The sequence below is a fragment of the Notechis scutatus genome, chromosome 12 (genome assembly GCF_049901735.1).
Source record: "Notechis scutatus isolate UNSWTSFEM ecotype Mainland chromosome 12, rNotScu1.2, whole genome shotgun sequence".
NCBI classification, from domain to species: Eukaryota; Metazoa; Chordata; class Lepidosauria; order Squamata; family Elapidae; genus Notechis; species Notechis scutatus.
The window spans coordinates 1,882,916-1,903,078 of NC_142020.1; the positions used below are offsets into that span (position 1 = coordinate 1,882,916).

General features: G+C 42.0%; 1 protein-coding gene across 2 annotated transcripts in view; it reads left to right on the forward strand.

Moving 5' to 3' along the window:
- The window catches only part of PRKCB (protein kinase C beta), a 228,574-nt gene that overhangs the window by 116,789 nt on the left and 91,622 nt on the right, over positions 1 to 20,163 (forward strand). For both annotated transcript variants that reach the window (XM_087973105.1, XM_087973104.1), the window contains exons 6-7: positions 14,041 to 14,197; positions 16,370 to 16,504. In XM_087973105.1, the coding sequence (XP_087829231.1) occupies positions 14,041 to 14,197; positions 16,370 to 16,504 (292 nt within the window). The remainder of the gene's footprint in view (positions 1 to 14,040; positions 14,198 to 16,369; positions 16,505 to 20,163) is intronic.

Here is a 20,163-nt window from a genome sequence, read left to right on the forward strand (position 1 = left end):
GACCTGAAAGCATGAATAGAAGAGATGACTCCACCAGACTGTCAATTATCTGGAAGCCTGCACTCTCGAACAAAAAAATCTCCACACCACAAGCCAAGCAAACACCTGGGCACAAACAGACTCCCCTTGATACCTCCAGCTCAAACACACCCCAACCAGGCACCCAGATGAAACCTAGCTTCCTAATAAATGATAGCTATCCGTTTATTCAGAGCCAAGCCGCACTAAAAGCCTCCAATACAGGAAACACAATGTTGCCAGCCAATCAAGACAAAAAAAAGCCACAAAACAGACAGAAGATATTAGAAACACCAATCAAGCAGAACACAGCAAACTCCAAGACCAATAAACACAGATAAATAAATAAAAAAAAAGATTAAAAAAAAAACTAAAAACTCCCAACCAATCAGGATGAAGAAAAAACCATTCTGGCACAGCAGATGGCTAGCACCAAATTTAAAACAGAAACGGCTGTGAAAGTCTGACTCACAGATGAACACAATACAGAATCCTGATGATGGCAGATGAGATTCTGCCGAAACGTCACTACAACTTTAAAAGCACAACTATAATGATGTGGGAAAATACCGAACAAAGCTGAATACCATATATATATATATATATATATATATATATATATATATGTATATATATATATATATATGTATATGTACCATGTTTCTATATAATAAGGCGGTCTTTTTTTTTGAGCCCCAAAATGGCTGTCGTCTTTTGGGGTGACTTAATCCCCCCTTGCATCTTCGGGCGGGTGTGATGTTGTGGTGCACTTCGTGTCGGGTCAATGCAGGCAGCACCATATCCGAGTATGCAACAAAGTACTTCTAACGGCAAGCCCCCACTGCATGTTTTGATATAGGCCTTAATATGGGGAAGGGCTTAATTTCATTTCATGCCTATAAAACATGCTGGGACTTCCTATTGGGGAGGCCGTATTGTTGGAGAAACAGGGTATATATGTATGTATATGTATGTATGGATATATACATCTATACATTTAGACTTTGTACCATATTATCTATCTATCTGTCTGTCTGTCTGTCTGTCTGTCTGTCTGTCTGTCTATCTATCATATCTATCTATCTATCTATCTATCTATCTATCTATCTATCTATCTATCTATCTATCTATCTCTATCTATCATCTCTATCTATCTATATCCATCTATCTATTTATCATATCTATCTATCATTTCTATCTATCACCTCTATCTATCTATCTATCTATCTATCTATCTATCTATCTATCTATCTATCTCTATCATATCTATCTATCTATATCTCTCTATCATATCTATCTCTCTATCATATCTATCTATCATCTCTCTCTCTCTCTCTTTCAATCTATCTATCTATCTATCTATCTATCTATCTATCTATCTATCTATCTATCATCTCTCTATCTATCTCTATCATATCTATATATCATCTATCATATCTATCATCTATCTATCTATCTATCTATCTATCTATCTATCTATCTATCTATCTATCTATCTATCTATCTATCTCTCTCTCTCTCTCTCTCTCTCTCCTATCTATCTGAAAAAAAGAGTAAGCCTCTCCATCCCAACTATAGCCATCAGGCTCAATCTTCGGTGATCTTATGCCATCACAGTTCTAATGTACAGTATTCCTGTGATACTGGGGTACTATTCCCTCCCTCCCTCCCTCCTCCCTCCCATTTCTACAGCCGCCTATTTTATAAACGTGACCCTGAATGCCTTGAACAATCCTCCCTCTGGGTTGCTCAGAAGCGGTGGGAGGAGTTGTGGGTAAGCAGAGCCTGCACTGCCTACCTTTCTGGGGGGGGGGACCCCAAACCACCGCCCCTCCCCCCTGATTCCACACATCGTTTCTATTTATCAAATACATTTCTCCATCTGCCCTTAGAGAGGGCCAAAAGATTTCTCCTTTTGCTACTTTTAAGCTATCTTGGAGGGACTAAAAATAGTAAGTAATTGTGTTAAAGAGTATATCATCCTTGATTATCCACTTAATTAGTCCCAAGTGACACTTAATTAGAGGTGACCTTGAATTGGAGATTAAGAATGTTTTGCTTCATGCAGCAATGACTATTTCGGGCCACAGATGGCAGCACACGACAGTGAAGTTTAGGGCTGCTTCCTTCAGGCTCCGTTCAGACTGCTGGGAACATGATGCACAGCTTAGCAGCTATCTTAAGGCTGCACAAATAAGGTATCTGGCCTTTGGGATGGGGGTCCCTCCTCCTGTAGCCCAGGGGCTGCCAAGAGCAACTCTTTTGAGGATGCTCACAGCAACTGGCTCATCTGCCTTCGAATTTCAAGTAAAATCTGTAGGTTTGGAGGTGGAAGACGCAATGGGATTTTGTTGTATAGTTACCATGTACAGGTAGTTCTCAACTTACCATTTGTTTAGTGACTGTTCAAAATTACAATGGTACTGAAAAAAGTGGCTCATGATCATTTTTCACTTGGTCAGAATAGCAGAGTTGGAAGGGAGCTTGTAGATCATCTAGTCCAACCCCACCCCTTCCTGCCTAAGCAGGAGAACCTTCACCATTTCTGGCAGATGGCCACCCAGTCTCTTCTTGAAAGCTTCCAAGGATAAAGCACAACTTCCAAAGACAACCTCTGTTCCATTGGTTGACTGTTATCACTGTCAGGAAATTTCTAGGTTGAATCTAGTTTTATTTTGGGGGAAATAAAAATAGAAGCCACACAATCCATAACATGCCATTTTTGCAACTGAATGTTGTAGTTTTGCCCTCAGGAAGTTGGAGGCAGGGGGCTCCAGCCACTCAAAGGCTGAAGGCAGAGCATGGACTGCCCTCTCTTTAGACTCGGAATCGTTTTCAGTACCTTGGAGAGCAGCCTCCCTTCTGGTGCCCAAGCCAGAAATTCTGCTGTTTAGTGAAGTGTTTCTCAACCTTGACAGGTGGACTTCAACTCCCAGAATTCCCCAGCCAGCCATGGGGAAGTTGAAATACACCCCCTTAAAGTGGCCAAGGATGAGAAACACTAGCTTAGAGGAAATGTTGGTGGAGACAACTCTTTGTCTGCTAATCTTCCATTCTGAAGGTCATAAACTTGAAAGGTCCTTTCAGGAATCCCTGTTTGAGACAATCTGTCCTGTTTATTCAATCGGTCGATCGATCGATCGATCAATCAATCAACCACAATAGAGCAGGAAGGGACTGTGGAGGTCTCCCATTCCAGCCCCCTGCTCAATTTCCCATTCCAGACAAATGGTTGTCCAGTCTCTTCTTCAAAACCTCCAGTGATGAAGCACCTACAACTTCTGAAGGCTGTCCCACTGGTTGATTGTCCTCACTGTTAGGATGTTTCTCCATAATTCCAGGTTGCTTCTCTCTTTGATTAGTTTCCATCCATTGTTTCTTGTCCTGCCCTCTGGTGCTGTGGAGAATAGTTTGATCCCTTCTTCTTTGTGGCAGCCCCTCAAATACTGGAATACCACTATCATGTCACTCCTAGTCCTTCTTTTCTCTAGACTGGCCATACCAGTATGTATGGTATAGTATATAGCCATGCCACTATGTATGTATGGTATGATATACCATTTTGTCAGAAGAGCATCATTGTACCAAAGATGATGTCAGTCGATGCTCCATTCAAAATCCAAGAAAGAAACACTTAGACTCCATAAATTAGAGAAAAGAATTCTTTTACTGAAAAATGAAGTGGTAGCATCCATAGGATTCTGAATCTGAGAATTTAGGCACGCAGATCACACATACAAAGTGATGAAGTTGTTCCCACCCCCATAGTTCAAAAGATTCTTCCAATTAAAAGTTCTGAATATGATCATGTGGACATCTCCAGGTGGTGATGAGGCCTCTGTCCGTTGACCTTGGCATATTTTGATAAAGGTTTGCAGCTGCGCAGAGAAAGGAAAGCTAAGCGAGTAATAGAAACCTAAAAGCAGGAATTTATACTCCCCCACTCCTCATTTACACAACACAAGAATGTAACACCTCCAGCTCTCTTCCCAGACAATATCCCCTTCCTCCCCGTTACTTATGGCAGCCAAAAGATGCAAAGCAGTAGTAGAAGATCTTGAAGGCTGACATTCGGCCCTCTAGAAAAAGGACATTAGTCCTGCAAGAGAGGAAGAAAAACATAAAAGATACTGATTAACAATCAAATACATTTCTAGGGTTTATCAGGATACTTTGTGTATCAGGATACAAAGTCTTTGATCAGCTTAGGGGCTCTAACATCCTTCTCATTTACCCACTCAGCTTGGGAGGAAGGAAATGTTTCCAAGCTACAAGGTATTGGAGGCGACCCTCCATTTTCGAGAGTCCAAAATTTCTTTAACTTCAGAATGTTGTTCACCTTCAATCAGCAATGGTATAGGAGGATCAGTCTGGGTTGGTCTCAGACCAGAAGTGTGTTCAGGTTTCAACAAACTAACATGGAAAATCGGATGAATTCATCGAAGAGTTTTTGGTAATGTCAATTGGACTGTCACAGAATTCACGATCCGTTCAATCGTGAAAGGGCCTACATATTTAGGACCAAGTTTTTCGACTTTTGAGTATTTGGTGGACAGGAAAACTTTGTCACCCATCTTGAAGGCTGACAGATGATCTTGGCTGTGGTCTCCATAGAGCTTTAGCTTAGGTGAAGACCTTTGCAGAATGTGTAGAATAACTGGGGTATTCCTGGGATATTATTGTACTACTACTCTGTCCCATTCTGAAGGGCAAATTCTCCTGGTTGCTTCAGGTGAATTTCTCCCTTTCCCACATGGGATTGTTTTTATTGCACAGACTGATACTTGCTAATTGAATGAGTTGATGGACTGAGACATTGGGCCAAGCTGAACAAATTATGCAGCAATTAGATAAGCAAGTCAGAAATGCATTAATTAACTACTCCGGGAAGAGGCTGTCCTAAGAAAATGTGTTTTCCGTGATACATATTTGTGCACATTTATTTTGAAGTATTTGTTTGAGGAGCACAGGGGCTAATCTTTCCACCCCAAATTTCTAGAATTGACTGACCCCTAATTCTCCCTTTGACTGCACTGGTGATGCTTGTGGGCTGACTTCAAGGACATTTCTCCCTGCAACTCTGTTCTGTCACCTCCATATAACTCAGAGATCTGACAGAAAGGGGGACGACCTGCATGGTTTGTGAGCTGTAATGGTGTACTACAGAAGCATAAACTTGTCCTTGTCGGATGCAAGTGAAAGTTAGAGCTAGTTTGGTGTAGTCATTAAAGGCTTTAAGATAGAAACTCCTGGGCTGCATTAACAGAGGGATAGAATCAAGATCATGTGAAATGTTAATACCATTTTATAATGCCCTGGTAAGACCACACTTAGAGTATTGCCACAGATATTGGTCGCCATGATATAAAAATGATGCTGAGACTTGGGAAAGAGTGCAGAGAAGGGCAACAAAGATGATTAGGGAAATGGAGGCTAAAACCTATGAAGAACAGTTGCAGGAATTGGCTATGGTTGGATAGCGAAATGAAGGACTAGCGGAGATATGATAGCAGTGTTCCAGTATTTGAGGGACTGTGACAAAGATGAGGGAGACAAACTATTTTCCAAAGCACCAGAGAGAAAGACAAGAAGCAACGGATGGAAACTAATCAAGGAGAGAAGCAACCTGGAATTAAGGAGAAACTTCCTAACAGTGAGGACAATTAACCAGTGGAACTGCCTGCCACCAGAAATTGTGGATGCTCCATCACTGGAGGTTTTTAAGAAGAGCCTAGACAGTCACTTGTCTGAAATGGTTATAGGGTCTCCTGATTGAGCAGGGGGTTGGACTAGAAGACCTCAAAGGTTCCTTCCAACTTTGTTATTCTGCTATTCTATTATAGAAATGAAACACTAGGAAGAAGGCAAAAGCAAACCACTTCCAAAAATGTTTTGAAGAAAGCTTGCATGGACTTGTCCAATCAGTGGAAAAATATAACTTCCCTTTGGAAGATTTGGGGAAAATAGTTTGAAGGAGTGAGCAATTGAATGCTGGCCATCTCTAGGCATTCATAAAGAGAGCAAGGCTTGCTCTCTACTTGGAGTCATTTTGGGAGGCTCCTTCTCTCATCCTGCCCTTCTACCTCAACCGTGTTTAGTTCCTCCTTCCTCAACCAGATGGTTTGGACTGCAACTCCCAGTATTTACTCTTTACGCCTTACTCTTCCTTCTTTGCTCACAGTACTGAATCAGGGTTAAGCAAGTTTTGTCTCCCCAAATGGTGCATTTCAGTGTTTGTGGATGTTTATGTTAGCTTCAGGAATATGTTATCTTTGTGCAACAAATCTGAATGCCTGATCCCTTGCAAAGGAATGGTAATGAAAAGGTGCTCAATTAGAATCACTTTAATTGAACTGCTCTGAAATTCATTTTGATTTTTCAGCGTATTTCTTGTCCCACTTTTTAAAATTTATTATGTATGGCCCTTAACCAAGATAAGTATCTCTTCTAATATGCAGTTTGAGCAAAGAATTTGCATAATTCCAACAATTAGTCAAGCTGTTGGACAATGTTCAGGCTGTAGGTTCATAAGTCAATTTTTGTCATTGCAATCAATTCTTATGTGTTGCATTAAGAAAAATTGCCATATTTCTGCAATGTATATTTCATTTCTTCCAGTGCAGCCCTCTTGAACTCCCCAGTAAAATTAGAATCCTACCTCAAGTCCCATCCGATGCCTGGTGATTGCCTGGTCATGTCTTCTTGGGTACTCTACTGAAGTGGCAAGCCTTTGCTGCCTTCTTCTGTTTGTATAAATAAATAAATAAATAAAATTCTTTATTGGCTGAGTGTGCTTGGACACACAAGGAATTTGTCTCTGGTGCATAAGCTCTCAGTGTACATACAAACAACAAAGTGATAGGTCCGTGATGGCAAACCTATGGCATGCGTGCCACAGGTGGTACGCAGAGCCATTTCTGCGGGCATACAAGCCCCAGCCAAACTTACCTGCATTGCACATGTGTGTGCATCCCAGCTGATTTTCGGCCCATTTGAGGCTGATTTCGCCCTCCCAAGACTCAAGGGAAGCCTCTGCAGCCTCAGGAGGCCCAAAATCGGCCCTTCTGGAAATACTGGAAGTGCCAAAACGGGCCCGTTTTCGGCCTCCCAAGGCTCCAGAGGCTTCCCTCGAGCCTCCAGAAGGGCGAAAACAACTTCCCCTGGATTCCAGAGGCCCTCCGGAGACTGAAAATGGGCCCTTCCAGTATTTCCAAAAGGTCAGTTTTTCAGCCTCCCAAGGCTGCAGAGAACCTTGGGAGGGTGAAAATGGCCTTAAACAGGCCAAAAATCAGCTGGGAGGTGCGTGCATGCGCAGTGCAGGTAAGGGGGTGGGGCGGGGGTGTTGCGTGCGCATGTACAGGGGGGCGGGGCACATTGCATTGTGGGTGTGCCAGCACACGCAGGCTTTTGGCACTCCACAACAATTATGGATTTCCTGTCTGGCCACTCACAGATTACCTAATCTGACCTCTTCAGCCCTTTTTCTTAACACTGGTACACCACAGGGTTGCGTGTTGAGTCCCTTACTCTATACTCTTTATGTGCATGACTGCATTTCCACTCATGCTAGTAATATGCGCACCAATCGTGCCTACCGTCCCTGTCCTATTTTTTCTTTTTCTTTTTCCTATAAGTATCTATCTCATGTATTCAAAACTATGTTTATTCTTATACCTGTATCTTGTAAGCGACTGACAAAAATCAAATCAAATCAAATAAATAATAAATAAATGATACAACAGTGGTGGGACTCATCTCCAGGGGGATGCGTCTGCCTGGCGAGATGAGGTGGACCAGTTGCTTTTGTGGTATGGAGACAATAACTTGGTCCTCAACACCAATAAGACCAAGGAGTGGACTGTAGTGGACTATAGAAGGAACAGATCAGACATCCAGCCCTTGCTGCTCAATGGAGATTGAGTGGAGCAAGTGGCCAATTTTAAGTTTCTGGGTGTTACCCTAAAAGAGGACCTGACCTGGGGGGCTCACATTGCAGCCCTTGGTCAAAAGAGCCCAGCAATATACTACATGAGACTTCTCAGGAAACAAAAACCGAATGAAAAACTGCTGGTGACCTTCTACCCCTGCACCAGAGAGAGTATCTTAACTTACTGAACCTCTGTATGGTTTGCCAATTGCACAGAGGCAGATAGGAAGCCCTCCAGAGGGTTAATGTCATTGCCCAGAAGATCATTGGTTGCCCTCTCCCCTCTTTTGAAGAGCTTTATAGCTCTCACTGCCTTGAGAAAGTTCAAAACCTTCTCAAAGATCCATCTCATCCTGGGAACCCCTTTTTTTTTGAACTATTACCATCTGGCAGATGGTACAGAATAATAAAAACAATCACAAATAGGCTGAAAAACAGCTTCCATCCCAGGGCAGTAGCTCTGTTGAATTCTACTGTATAATGCAGTGCTGGTGCGGTGTTGCCGGTTTTCGGTTCAATGTGTGGAGTGTGAAGGATGTATGTTTGTGTTTATTTTCATGGTCATAATGTGCATTGAAGATGGTGTTTGATTTCGTTGTACGAGGTGCAATGACAATAAAGTAAAGTAAACTAAACAAAAAGGTTCGCCATCACTGTGATAGGTTATATATCCTAGATTATAGTTACAACCGTTCATCATAATATGCAACAAACGATAAATCATAAATATCAATAGGAAAAGGGAGTTGGGAAGATGAGAAAGATGAAGCTATGAGAAAGATGAGAAGATGAGAATGATAATAGTAGTACGGTCCTACTACATGGGTAAATATCTTTAGGCCTAGGACTGTGCTGTGAGAATTAGGTGTTCAGTAGAGAGATGGCATGGAGGAAAAAACTACCTTTGTGTCTAGTTGTTTTGGCATGCAATACTGGCATCCCAAGGGGAGAAGCTGAAATAAAATATGTCCAGGATGTGAGGGGTCTGTAGATATTTCTCAGCCCTCCTGACCCGTGCAATAGACGGAAAACAGGCTGCTTGTCGTTGGTCTTTCTGCAGTTCTAACTATCTGTTGGAGTCTGTATCTGTCCTGTTTGGTTGCTATGCCAAACCAGACAGTTATTGAGGTACATTTCTTCCATTTCTTTGTTTTACTTCCATGCTGGTCTACAACTCTCTGCAGTAACATAATAGTCATATAGTGGAGGCATCAGTAAAGAGGTACAAACGATTCCTTCTGTTAACAATTAATTCTATTATTGTTTCTCAAGCAATGAAATTATAAAATGTAGAATGGGAATGGATTTTTCAGGCTGTCAAATCCACCCCGACTCTCCCTCTGGGAATCCGAATTAAACCATCCAGAACAGATTGCTGTCCACCCTCTGTTTGAATGTATCTAGTGACAGGAAGCTCACCACCATCTCCGAATAATTAGTTCCATTGCTGAACTGCTGTCATTGTCAGAATTTTGCTCTTAAAATTCAAACAAAGTTTGCCTTCTGGTAACTTAAATCCATCTGTTCTCCTGGGTTTCTTAAATGCAATATGTAATAGTTCAACTATACATCAGCAAGCTATTTCACTACCCTAGAATGCTATTCATCAGTCTCTGGAGTTTAAACTCATTCAAAGTAAACAGATTTTCCTTAACCATGTTCCTGTAACTCTAAGGCTTCAATCCTCTTTTTTCATCCTGCTCTTCACAATTTCCTAGTGGAATTGTGTTGGGGAAGATTAAACCAAAATGAAATGATAGAGACAAAATAAATACCACAGACACAGAAAGAAGCGTGTGTATCTTTGATTTACAAGGTAGCAATCATCTGGAAAAACTCACATCATATAAAAATCAATCTGCGTATCAAATGTTGATTACAAAATTCTTGCTATGCTAATAGCTGAAGGTTGACAGAATTATATTCCAGATTAAGCAGGTTACCCCAAGGACACTGGCAGATTTATAATAAAAGGAATAGAAAAAAATCTGCAAGAAGTGAAAAAAGCAGCAATATTTCTTTTAGATCAGAAAAAGCCTTTGACAATTTGGAATGGTCATTCCTATTTGCAGTATTGAATAAATGAAATCCAGAAGAAAAATTTAAAGCTTGAGTTAAATGAATGTGTAAGCAGCAAAGGCCAAAGATCATGACTAATGGAAAGCTTTTTACAGATTTCTCAGTAAGCAAAGTTACAGGACAAGGATGTCCACTTTCTCCGTGTTTTGCAATCGCTTTAGTCATTTTAGCCAATAAGGTTCAAAAAGATAAGCAAATATCAGGCATTAAGATTCAAGGAGAGGAATATAAATTAAAATGCTATGCGGACGATGTGGTACTAACTATTATGCAGCTGCAAAGGGTGATAAGACAGCTGATGAAAACAATTAAAGGTTTTGGTGAATTCTCAGGATATAAAATTACGCACAAAAACTAAAGATAATAATGAGACATTTATCCCAAGAAGGAGAAAGCTTTGTACAGAAAAAGTCAGGTTGCCAGACAACAAAGGATTCAGTGAAGTATTTGGGACTGTATTTGTCAGGCAGTAACAAAAATATATTTCACAATAATTGCACAAAATTATATAGAGAAATTTTTTAAAAAGGGTTTTAAAAGGTGGAAAATTTAAAAACTCTCCTGATTAGAATCAGTTGTGACTATTAAAATGAATATATCATCTGTGTGGACTCCTGGTGATTGCCCGGAAAAATCCCTGCATTTTCTTGGCAAGATTTCGGAAGAGATTTGTCGTTGGCCTTAAAGGGAATGATTGGTGAGGCTCATCTAGTTGGTTTCATTCCCATGATAGGACTGGAGCTCACGGGCTCCTGGTTTCTAGCCTAGTCTCCGAAGATATTTTTTAAAATTTCACATGGTTCTAATTTCAATCCCTAAAGTCTTTCAAAATTGGCAAACAATGGTTAATGCATTTATTTTGTTCAAAAAAGCCTCTTACAGCAGGGGTGTCCAACTTAATTTCATTAAGGGCCGCATCAGGATTCTGTTTGACCTCAGGGGCTGGGGTGGGCATGGCTAGGTCAACATCACTCGTGTCTGGGGCGCCTGTGGTGGCCCTAGTGCTTTGCCAGAGAAAACGGGCTCACAAGCTCCATTTTCAATCCCGATGCTCTCCTGCAGCCCTCGGCCAGAGAAAACGGAGCTCAGGTGGGCTCTGCATGCTCCACAGGCCCTGTTTTCGGCTCAGACGGCCTCCTGCAGCCCTCTGCCAGGGACCACGGAGCTCTATTTCGCTGGCAGAGACACCGCAGACCAGGGGCCCCCTGGGCTAGATCTAAGCACCCCGCAGGCTGGATCCAGCCACGGGCCTTGAGTTTGACACCCCTGCTCTACTGTAAAACAAAACAATGTTACAAGATTCAAAAGACAGAGGTGCTCTTCCTCTTCTGGGTTTTAAATTACATTCCCAAGCAAGTTTTTTGGAATTTTGAGCTTGTTTTCCTATCAACTTTCCTTCCCACGAAACCTACTCAGCTTTGTCACGAGGGGTTTGGCTCTCATTTGTCAGGAAAGATACAGACTTCATTGTTGTTACAAGGATTTTCTGAGTTCTTAAAACACATTCTTGAGAAAATCAGTTGAGAAATGAATACTGGCTGCCCTTCATCTTCAATGAAAACTGGTGCACAGACGGTGTTCAGCTGATGTGCTATCTCATTATCCCCTTTCAGATTTTCTTCAAGTCTTTTGTTCTCCGGGGATTGGCTATTTGCATTTTCCCATGTCTTTTAAAATTTATTTACATCAGTTGTATATGTCCGTAATCCTTTTTGCAACTGTTATTGCCTTCTATTATGCAAATTTGTCTGCTCTGCTCTCATTTGGGCACCGTTCTCCCTTTCTGAAGGGAGGGTTCTTCTCCAGGAAATAGTGTCGCTGCCATTTCTCATTAAGGATGCCAGTAGCCTCTTGAATTTGCTTGTGTCTTTCCCAATGTGATCTGTGCATTGTGGCTGAGCTTTTATTAATCGTGGCATTGGAGGAGATCTTCAAAGATCACAGCTAGAGTACCGCATCCAGTTTTGGTCACCGCACTATAAAAAAGATGTTGAGACTCTAGAAAGAGTGCAGAGAAGAACAACCAGGAGGATTAGGGGACTGGAGGCTAAGACATACGATGAACAGTTGCAGGGCATGGCTAGTCTAGTGAAGAAGAGGCCCAGGGGAGACATGATAACAGTCTTCCAATATTTGAGGGGCTGCCATAGAGAGGAAGGGGTCAACCTATTTTCCAAAGCACCTGAAGGCCAGACAAGAAATAATGGATGAAACTGGTCGAGGAAAGATTCAACCTGGAAATAAGGAGAAATTTTCTGGCAGTGAGAATAATCAACAAATGGAACAGCTTGCCTTCTGAAGTTGTGGGAGCTTCATCCCTGGAAGCTTTCAGGAAAAGATTAGACTGCCATTTGTCAGAAATGACCTACAAGGTCCCTTTCAACTCTGTTAATCTGTTAAAGCTACCCAGACTCTTGATCAAGGCAAGGATCCGAATGAAATCATCCCAAATAGATGGCATCCAGCTTCTGCTGATAGACCTCCATCAGCTGTCTGGGCTTTGTGGCTTCAATAAAACCCAAATATTTTGGACAGATTTGATCTGGGCCTTCCAGTTTTATCTAATCTCCAATGATTGCCTGTATTTGCTAAAAGTCATTAAAGGGCTAATCTTTCAATTAGCATGTTTGGCTATGCAAAATTCCAGTGCAATGTAGTATACATGAAATGCATACATCTTTTGCCAGCTGCTGATATTGAAAAAGTGGCATCCATCTATCCATCTGTTCTTTCAAGGGAAAGCATTATTGGGATACTATATTCATTTTTCCCATTTCCTCTGGGCTCCTTCAAAAATCTTTCATTTTACACTGTTGGGAATAAATAGATCCACCTGTCTTAATATACATGGATAGATAATTGTCCATTTGTTTAGTGAAATACAGCCGAGACTCCTTGCAAGGGATTTATTAGAAGGTTGTGATGGTCATCTCTTTTATTCCAGGATGGTTCTAGTTCCTTGCCTCATCACATTTTAATTACAGCAAAGTTGCTCCTCATTTCTATTGACATTTTGATAGCTCAAGAATGGGCATCTTCATGACATTTTTGAGCCAAATGGCAGCCTCCCTCCTTCCCCCTTCCTGACATTTCTGGATATGGGGTGTTCCTTACTACAGATGCTTGAGTGCACGCTGAAAGTGGCTGGACTCAGTCCTGCCTCCTTGGACCAAGTCAGATTAATGGTGGGGATGTTATTAATTTGCATTTCGTTATATAAATAGCACTTAAGGGATGGTTGAGCAGCTCCAGCAGCTGTTTCTTAAGGAGAACATTGTGTCTTTTTAGAACAGGCTTGGACCAAGACGACAAGCAGAGTTTCCCTCTCTGTCACTGCTTCCCGACATCCTAAGTGGGATGGATGCTGCACAGATAACATGGCCAGATTAAGTCTGTGGGAAGATTCTTTTTTCGGTCCTTGTGAAGTGATTTTTTAAAAATTGGACCAGAGACCTCTGGGTGACTCAGAGGAGCAGCAAAAGACAATTCTGTTTTAAAAGATTCTGAGTTAAAAATAAAAACTGAAAAGAAATGAATATATAAAGATCTGCCAGCACATGGAGTGCGGGATAATTGGAGAGTCAATTACCATGGTACTGAATACACACAAACACAGCACAGAAAATAATGATTCTCCAGCCTGGTGGGTATTTATTTTTTCTGCAGATAAGCCACGTTGTATGTAATTATTCTGGAGGACTTAAATGTGCTTCACCTGTGGCAGGACCAGAGGTGGTCTTTAGCAGGTTCGGACCAGTTCTGGAGAACTGGTAGCAGAAATTTTGAGTAGTTTGGAGAACCGGCAAATCCCACTTCTGACTGGAGATTTTACAGTATCCTTCCCCTGCCACACCCACCAAGCCACGCCCACAGAACCAGTAGTAAAAATTTTTGAATCCCACCACTGGGCAGGACGTGTCACCACAAATTGAGCCCATTGAGTTTTCCTGCATGTAGATACATGAGAAAATAGATATTGTTGCCCATTTAGGGTCTTTTTTTCCTTTCTGTTTTAGTACGGGATGCTAAAAATCTTGTTCCAATGGATCCCAATGGCTTGTCAGACCCATATGTGAAGCTCAAACTCATACCTGACCCAAAAAGCGAGAGCAAACAGAAGACTAAAACCATCAAATGTTCTCTGAACCCTGAGTGGAATGAGACCTTCAAATTGTGAGTATTGCTAGATGCAACATTTGAAGGTTGGATGTTGGGTGATTCCTGGGGGACCCAGAGCTGTGGTGGCCCAGTGGTTCGAAAGCAGTACAGTATTGCAGGCTAATTCTGCCAACTGCCAGGAGCTCGATCCTGGCCAGCTCAAGATTGACTCAGCCTTCCATCCTTCCGAGGTGGGTAAAATGAGGACCCAGATTGTTGGGGGCAAGAGGCTGACTCTCTGCTCAGAGACGGCTGTAAAGCACTATGAAGCGGTATATAAGTGCTATTGCTACCTATATCTTAAAACAGGAAGTCAAGAAAGGTCAATTGCTGGACAAACCTCTCCAGTTATCCCTTCCTCCAGATCCCCCACTGTAGCAATAGCAATAACACTTTGACTTATATACTGCATCACAGTGCTTTACAGCTCTCTCTAAGTGGTTTACAGAGTCAGCCTCTTGCCCTCAACAATCTGGGTCCTTATTTTATTGACCTCGGAAGGATGAAAGGATGAGTCGACATTGAGCCCGGTGAGATTTGAACTGCCAAATTTGTCAAGAACTTGAGATTTAATAGCTGATCAGCTGTTGTAAGGCTGATGCAATGAGGATGAATCAGCATGGTTATTGCCGCTTTAAGACTGAGGATGGGTCCCATAGGGTTTTACCACTTTAAGAAGCTGTCTATATATAGGAGGCCATGAGAGGTTGTACCTCTCTCTCCTTGTGTTCTGTCTCCATTGTGGTTCTCCGTGCAGAGTAATGAAGACTGATTGCTTGCCAGGTATTTGCCTACCATGTATATGTATGTATGTATGTATGTATATAGCTGTCTTGTATATAAACCACTGTTAAAAGACAATGCCTCTGTGTGTGCTATGTTTTGCCCCTGGGTTGTCTCACAATAATAGTCATGCTGCAAACACTCTGACAAAATTGCAGACAGCCAACAGTCAACCTGCAGTACTGCGACACTGTGGCTCATGTGTGGTTTCACTGTGGTTTCACGGTGTAAGTAACCAGAAAGAGACTATGACTCAGACAGGACCCAGGTAGAAAATCCCATATTCACATGCCAGGTGAAGGAAAAGACTTGTCCAGTTGCAGATCTTGGACAGTTTTGACTCCAAAAACATTGGAGGTTTTTAAGAAGAGATCGGACAACCACTTGTCTGAAATGGTGTATAGGCTTTCCTCCTTGAGCAGGGGGTTGGACTAGAAGACCTCCAAGGTCCCTTCCAACTCTGTTATTCTGTTGTTCACAGCATAGACAAGAGTAACCCAAATGGAACTACAAAAGGAGGAGGCTTCCAAGAAGTTCTGCTCCCTGTCTTAATTTCCTGGCAATCTTTTCAGCTTTCTCCCCCAGCATGGGGCCTGCTGCAGCCTAGCATTGGTGGGGGCGGAACCCATTCCCAAATCCCTCTCCGTGCCAATGCTGCCTCTCTGCAAAGAGGCACGGTGCTGGCAAGGAAGGGAGCCATGCTGAGCTTCAAGCTGTCAGGGTGCCCGAGGAGAGAGAGATCTACTGCCACACAGGAAAGTAGAACTAGATTTAACATGTCCCTCCATCATTCCATTCTCCATCTTCTTTCTGTTTTTTGTTGCTAAACTTTCTGGGATTTTCAGGGGTCTCCATCTCACATCCATCCCTGCTTAATTTATTATAGTTTGCAGGTTCAGATGCCTCAAGGCAGGATTTTAACTACCTGCAATTTCCTAGAATTAATGAAGTGGGGGTGGGGGGAAAGTTGCATTTTAAGAGAGAAGAATAAAGAAGTGGGATTTTCCTCCTCTCTCCTGTACCAGTCAGTGTAACTCAGAAAAATATACTATAACCACTGTGGCATCAGAAACTGACATTTTTGAACATTTTCATTTGTTTGACCAGGGGTCTCCCAACTTGGCAGCTTTAAGACTTGTGGACTTCAACTCCCAGATTTCCTCAGCCAGCAAAGCTATCTGGGGGATTCTGGGAATGGAAGTCTACAAGTCTTAAAGTGGCTGAGTTTTGAGGTCCCTAGTTTAGAATGTCAGCATGAAGGGCACAGGCTACCCTTGAAGACCACCACTTCTCCATGATGGGTGATCATGGGTGAAATGCATGGAAGCTTGTGAAAGCAGCCCCTTCCCCAGAAAATAGTATCTTAATATCTGTTCTCTCCCCTTCTCTCCCTGTTTTTTCCAGCCAGTTGAAAGAGTCTGACAAGGGCAGGCGACTGTCGGTGGAGATCTGGGACTGGGATCTGACCAGCAGAAATGACTTTATGGGATCTCTGTCCTTTGGCATTTCAGAGCTGCAGAAAGCCGGAGTGGATGGCTGGTATGATGCCTTTGTCTCTTGGGCCCTCGGTGGCTCTCTGGTTAAATAAAAACAGGGGTGAGAAAAGAAATGGGGAAAGCTGAAGGGGGGTGTTTGTGTCAACTCATAAAATATTTCTATGGTCTTTTTAAAGTTGCCAACAGAAAGGGAGGGGGAGCAGTGTGGCAGCTTGGAAACAGAAAGTGCATTCCATAAATAGTTTTCAAAGATAGTAACTAGGTGACTGAAGTTCTAACTGGAGAACATGATTGATGACTCTTGGCTATGGATGTGTCCCATTAGAGAATATGAATTAGGATACAGGAGGTGGGGTGGGTGGGAACCAGGGTCAAGGGTGATAATTAATTATGTGCCTCAGAGTTGGCTGCACCCAGGCAGTGCTGGACATGTTAACTCCCAATAAATCCTTTTGAAGTTCTGGAAGTTTGGCTTGAGACTCATGATTTAATTGGGGTGACTGCCGGAATCCTGACAACTAGCCAACTCTGAGACACAAAATTCATTTGGAGCTCTTTGGGCAACCCCGCTGGAGTTGGGTGGCCAATAAATAAAATACATTCGTGAAATATGTTAGAAATTGCTGCCATTATGGTGGAAAAATCTAGTCTACTTGTGCAGCACATCTTGCAGTTGCTTTTTGATGTAAGATGGTAGGAGGATGGAAGGAAAAATACTAATAGTTGAGACTGGATGGTGGGGAAGAGGGAAGGATCACATTTCTTTGCAATCTTTTGGACGTTTGCACTCTCTCTGAGAGCCGTTGAGGCCCCTTGGGGGTTTATCGGTGCCCCCAGGGTCACCTGAATCAGAGTGCAAATGGGTATGACATTTTCTTGGAACAAAGTCCACATTCTGGATGGAGAGGACCGTTCATTTGAAGGAGGGGTAAAAGAGGCCAAAATTGAGCAGCCCACCCTCAACAAAGGGGAGACACCACCTATCTCCTGTCTACAACATAGTCCTTTCAGCAAAAAGGTTCCATACTCAGTTGCGCTCTGATACAGGTGAGCCTGAGGGCACAGATAAACCCCCCAAGTGGCCTCAAGAGCTCTCAAGGAGAATACTAATGACCAGATGACTGCAAAGAAATATGATCCTTCTATACTCCCCCATCCTTTCTTGTTCTTCCTCAAGGAAAAAACAGTCCAGTTGCCTTTTGAAAAAGCACCTTTGAGACAGGTATCTTTAAACATATATATTTACTAATACGATCGAGACAGGTATCTTGAAAGCCTGACAGAGATTCTCTCCGCTACTCTTATGCCAAGAAAATCAAAGCAGAGCAATCTTAACATTCTTTCTGACTCACTCAACTCTTCCATACCTGAGCTGGTGTTTCTACCTTTGTCAAGGCCATTTCCATGTTCCTCTGTGGCTCTGTAACCATTAGGAATCACTGTTCTCTGAATTCTTAGGACAACTTATAGAGAGCATGTATTTTTTTTTTACCAGTGTCAAAAAACACACAATATTGTAATTTGGATGAAGAAGAGCCATAAATATCTCTTCTGGAAAATTTGAAAGGGTGACAATCCTTTAGATTTATCTTTGAATCTGTACATCTGTGTAAGATTTATAAATCTTTTAGGTTAGGATAGGTGATAGTTCATCTGGATGATTTGTTCATTTATTCTGAGGATCCAACATGGAAAAGAATTGATCTATGCTTGATCAGTTCCACCCACGCAGCCTTCATGCTAAGCTGGATAAATTTGTTTCGATCTGCCTTGCATCTCTCCAGTTTAATTACACTGGGAAATAAACATTTTATTCCTCTCCTGACGGAGCTCAATGTTCAAGGATGTCCGAAAGAATGAAAAATAATTAAAAGGGAGAAATCTATGATACTACATTTCTAAGAAGAAAAAAGAAAGCAAAGATTTTTTGGGGGGACAGAACTCAGGAGAAACAATCAGTAATGGTGATATGAAGGTTTTGTAAGATAAGGAAGGCAATGAAACTGTTCCTCCGTCTTTACTAAAATTCTGGCTGAGTTGGAAAAAAAATGTAATTTTTTAACATAATTACATAAGTACAAGAAGAAATTCCTAAGTTGACATTTTACAGAATAACAGAGTTGTAGGAACATTGGAGGTCATCTAGTCCAACCCACTGTTCAAACAGGAAACTTTGTGCCATTCCAGACAAATGGCTACCCAGTCTCATCTTAAAAGCCTCCGGTGATGGAGCGCCTACTTCTGGAGGCAAATCATTCCACTGGTTGACTGTTCCAACTGTCAGGAAATTTCTCCTTAGTTTGAGGTCGGAGCTTTCCACTGGTTTCTTGTCCTGCCTTCAGGTGTTTCTGATCGTGCAAATGAAGGAATTTGAAAGGAATTCAGATTTAATTCAGGCAGCCAAAAGAGGGTTTCAGGGCTAATATGGCAGAATTATATGTCTGGAAGATGAGTTTTGCTATGGCAACATTGGGATTAAAATGTTAAAGATTTGCATAACGAATAGGATAAATAAGCTGTGGGAGTAAACCGACGCAATTATTTATTCTCAGAATCCTCTGGATACAGAAAATATGTTCCAGATATGATTATCCAGGTGCTAGAAATTCCTGAGTAATAAAAAAATGGAGCAATAATAAATTCTTACTTCCTGGTTTTTAAAAATCTATTATGCAGAAGGCTAAGACAATGAAAGGATACCTTGCAAAGTCCACATTCATCAAGAAATGCCTACTGAAAAGTCTTCAAGAAAGAAGTTAATTGAAACACTTGAATGGATTCCTTAGAAAACCTGCCGCTGATTTGATTTTTAATTTAAAGGCGAAGAAAAAATTACATCTACTGTACGTTGAATGAGATGGAGCTGGTATATTTTGAACTAACAAACCAAGCACGGCAAGAGATCTCAACTAGAAAGGAGGATCAACTCAGGAGGAAAGGAATCCCAATAAAAAGGAATAAATACTTAGGAGGGAATCATGCGGAAGAATAATCACGTTGCGTATGGAAATACTGGTTGTTGTGGTTAGCCGGCAGCAGGTGTGGATGGCTGAGGAGAGCGAGGATTCAGATGAGGGGCCAGGACCATCAGGGAGTGGACTGCTGCCTTCAGAGACTGTGGGGGCTGGCAGCAGCCATGAGGAGGTTCCTGAGGAGCCTGTGCCAAGTGCACGTGCATGCAGGATTGCTCGGAGGAAAGAGCAGCTGCAGCAGCACGGGTGACTCGGGAGTAAGGCTGCAAAGTGATGGCCTCTCCTTCAAGAAGATAAAAGCCAGTTGTGAAGCGAACGTTCTTTGCAGGAAGCAAAGATGTTGTGAAACTACAGCCTCGTGGACATTGCAGTATCTTAGTTGGTATTTGAAGACGCTGGTGTTGTGAAATATTTCTTATCTGTTATTCTTGGCAGCCTCGCACAGTTTCGGCAAAGCGTGTGCTTATCAAAGTTAATTAGTTTGCAGCAGCCTTTTAACCAGGGATTCGTAAGAATCATTAAATGGTTTCTGTTCCCTTTGGTTCGTGTTTGTTTTATTGGAAAAGGGTTTGGGTCAGAATACTGGTTCATGTTTAATATTTAATACATAATTTAGTAAATAAGAGGGGGAATCGGAGAAAGAAATAAAGATTTCTCCTCTTTATTTTTCAAGAATTCTTCTGTGTGATACAGGTTGTCCTTGATTTACAACAGTTCATTTAGTGACATT